General features: G+C 47.2%; 1 protein-coding gene across 1 annotated transcript; it reads left to right on the top strand.

Annotated features, from left to right (window-relative positions):
* The first annotated feature begins 502 nt into the window (after nucleotides 1-502).
* On the top strand, nucleotides 503-2,302 carry LOC121967543 (LRR receptor-like serine/threonine-protein kinase ERECTA). The gene has a single exon (XM_042517843.1). It carries the CDS (start codon nucleotides 644-646, stop codon nucleotides 2,015-2,017), a length of 1,374 nt encoding a protein of 457 aa, XP_042373777.1. The 5' UTR covers nucleotides 503-643; the 3' UTR covers nucleotides 2,018-2,302.
* The last annotated feature ends 868 nt before the right edge of the window (nucleotides 2,303-3,170 follow it).

The raw sequence follows: 3,170 nt of genomic DNA, 5'->3' as shown, positions 1-3,170 counted from the left end.
TTTCAAAATCTCTGATCCACCAAAAAAGTAAAAAATAATAATGAAAAATATATTTTAATTCCTTATAATTTTAAAAATCCACGAAACCTGAAATGATTACAATCTGAAATCTCTAGATCGATCAGTGGATTTCATAATCTCAAAATCTTATGAATTTTTAAAATTATAAAAAATTTAAATATATTCTCTATTATTATTTTTAACATTTTTAGTAATGATTCGAGGTTTTATGTCCTTTGACAAATTAGTAAAGTATAATGTATTTTTGATCAATTCAAAAAGTTAGGTGCTTCGTTTTTTATAAATTGACAAATGATGAATTTGCACTAACTCGTAGGACATCTATCATAATTATTTAATTCCAAAGTAGCAATGGACACAGTTTATGGGAATAATAAAGATAATTCCGTTTATCGTAGACATAATTCATCCTTAGATTATATAAAAAAAAAACAGAGAAATTATAGAGTTAATCTGAGAAGTTAGAAGGTGGGAAGGATGAAGCTTCGGTCTTTAGCGGATAAATAAATAGCCATAATAACCATAACGATGAGGATGATGGTGAAGAGACTACTCCAAGGAAGGCATCGAGTATCGTCATCATCCATTGCGCTGCACCTTCTTCTTCCCCAAGCCACAATCAATGACTCCTCCACGCGACGAAGCAACGACCCTTCTCGCCCAAGTCTTCTCTTCCCTTGTCCGCACAGTTGCGCCATTAAATGACCTCGCGCCCCCTTCCCCACTGGAAACCAACTCGCACGCGCGCTCTATTAAAACCCCTTCCCTCGCACGGCCGTACCGCCAACCGATCGCGGTGGACATGGAGTCGACCTGCTGTTTCTCGCTCTTGAGGACTCTCGTCCTGCTTCTTCTGCTGTGCGTGGCAGCGGCGGCGACACTTGATCCGGCGGACTTCTTGGAGCTGCAGGCGGTGCGCAAGCAGCTGGAGGACATGCCCGGCTCGCACTTCTTCTCCGCGTGGGACTTCACCGCCGACCCCTGTGAGTTCCCGGGCGTGTTCTGCGCTAGCGGCCGCGTGGTGGCGCTCGCCCTCGGAGAACCCCGCGCCGGCTCCCCTGGTCTGCGAGGCAGGCTGGACCCTGCTCTCGGCCGTTTGTCGGCTTTGTCCGAGCTCTCCCTGGTCCCCGGTCGTGTCGCTGGCCCCGTTCCCGACGGCCTCGCGCGCTGCCGCGACCTCCGTTTCCTCGCCCTCAGCAAGAACCTCCTCTCCGGCCGTATCCCCGCCGGCCTTGCCTCGCTGCCCCGGCTCCGCACCCTCGATCTCAGCTATAACCGACTCTCCGGCCCTCTGCCTCCAGCCCTGGCCGACGCTCCCGTTCTCTCCAACATTGTCCTCTGCCATAACCAGCTATCCGGCCACCTCCCCCGCTTCCGCGACTCCGCTCCCCTCCTCCGCCTCGACCTCAAGCGCAACAACCTCTCAGGCTCGCTCCCCCCGCTGCCGCCCTCCCTCCACTACCTCGCGCTCGGCTCCAACTCCCTCACCGGCCGCGTCGACGCCGTGCTCCCCCGCCTCAACCGGCTCAACTTCCTCGACCTCAGCTCCAATCTGTTCTCCGGCCCCATCCCCGCTTCCGTGTTCGGCTTCCCGCTCGAGACGCTCCAGCTGCAGCGCAACGCCTTCGCAGGTCCCTTGACGCCCAGGGGGGACGTGGCCGTCGCGGTGGTGGACCTGAGCTACAACCGGTTCTCAGGGTCTGTGCCGCCGCAGCTGGCATCCGCCGGCCGCCTCTACCTCAACAACAACCGGTTAACCGGAGTGGTCCCCGCCCGCTTGATTCATGGCCTCAGCGGCAGGCTGCAGCTGCTATACCTCCAGCACAACTTCCTCACCGGCATCGAGATCTCTCCCGCAGTGGCTGCCATCCCCCTCGGCGCTGCGCTCTGCTTGCAGTACAACTGCATGGTGCCGCCCTTCCAGACCCCTTGCCCACTCAAAGCCGGTGCTCAGGGGATGCGCCCGGCCGACCAATGCCCCCAGTGGAGAAGCTGACCGGCCACTGTAAGGTTACGATCGACGGAGAACAAGCAGCCTAAGAAATCAGCATCGACGAAGTACAAGGGAAAGCTTTTTTTTCTTCAATAATAAAATAAAAATTTTCAATGAGTAGATTCTTTAATTAGTTCCAGTTTTGGGGAGGAAGAAGGATCAGAAGCTAAAAGACAAGCTTATATATGTGCATATCCACAAAAATCTATGGAATTTTAATGTATCAATAACAGGAAGCAATTGCTGAGATCTTTTCAGTGTAGTTGCACTTCTTTCATTCAATATAAACTATTAATGTTTGTATTATGGATAAAATCACAAGAAGTATCGAGTCTGCTAAGCACTCGTAGACTAAGTGAAGAAAAAAAACTAAAACTCGGTTGAAATAGTCAGAAGAAGTCGAGTTAGATTGAACATGAACAAAACTGATTGATCTCACCAAACTCGCAAAGATTAGACTTAAATATGCATCTAATACCGAAGTTATAGACAGTATTCAAAATTTCAAGCAAACTTGTGTCTGATTCAAATTCAATTTTGATATCATATAATTCGATTAATTGCTAAAATCATCACATAACAACTTTTAACAAATCTATCGTGTACTTTCATAAATAAATAAATAAATATATCACACGTTATATGCAATTGTAACAAATCTATGTTGATCAGAATTCGTTAATGAATGATGTCTTCACACGCCAAATCATCGCTTTGTCCACCTCATTGTCATCTACAAAAGTATCAAAATTACAAATTGAGGGTTAAAAGATTACGTATGGCAAGAAAAAGGGTGTGCGCTGGGGAGTTTGAACTACCAGTCGCATATTTCTTGTTATCAGTTGGACTCGAACTGTAATGCAATTATGTATCTGATATGGATCCTGAGCATGCCAAATGCAACAAAAGAAATCTGGAGCCGATTAAATACAAGAGATACACACGATAGATTTAGAAAGAAAGGTTTATATCAAGAGCGTTGATTTAGTTATAGTAATTTGTTGCTCAAAGAGGGGGCAACACCTCTCAATCTTTAATGCAGAAAAAATAGAAGAGAGAAAGAGATCGCACGGAGCAACAAGACAAAGACACACAAAAGGAGCAAACACGAGGAGGAAGGAGAAGAAGAAGAGAAAGAAGAAGAGTTACCGTGGTT

This window comes from Zingiber officinale, chromosome 3B, assembly GCF_018446385.1.
Source record: "Zingiber officinale cultivar Zhangliang chromosome 3B, Zo_v1.1, whole genome shotgun sequence".
NCBI classification, from domain to species: domain Eukaryota; kingdom Viridiplantae; phylum Streptophyta; class Magnoliopsida; order Zingiberales; family Zingiberaceae; genus Zingiber; species Zingiber officinale.
This window is presented reverse-complemented; position numbering and strand designations above follow the sequence as displayed.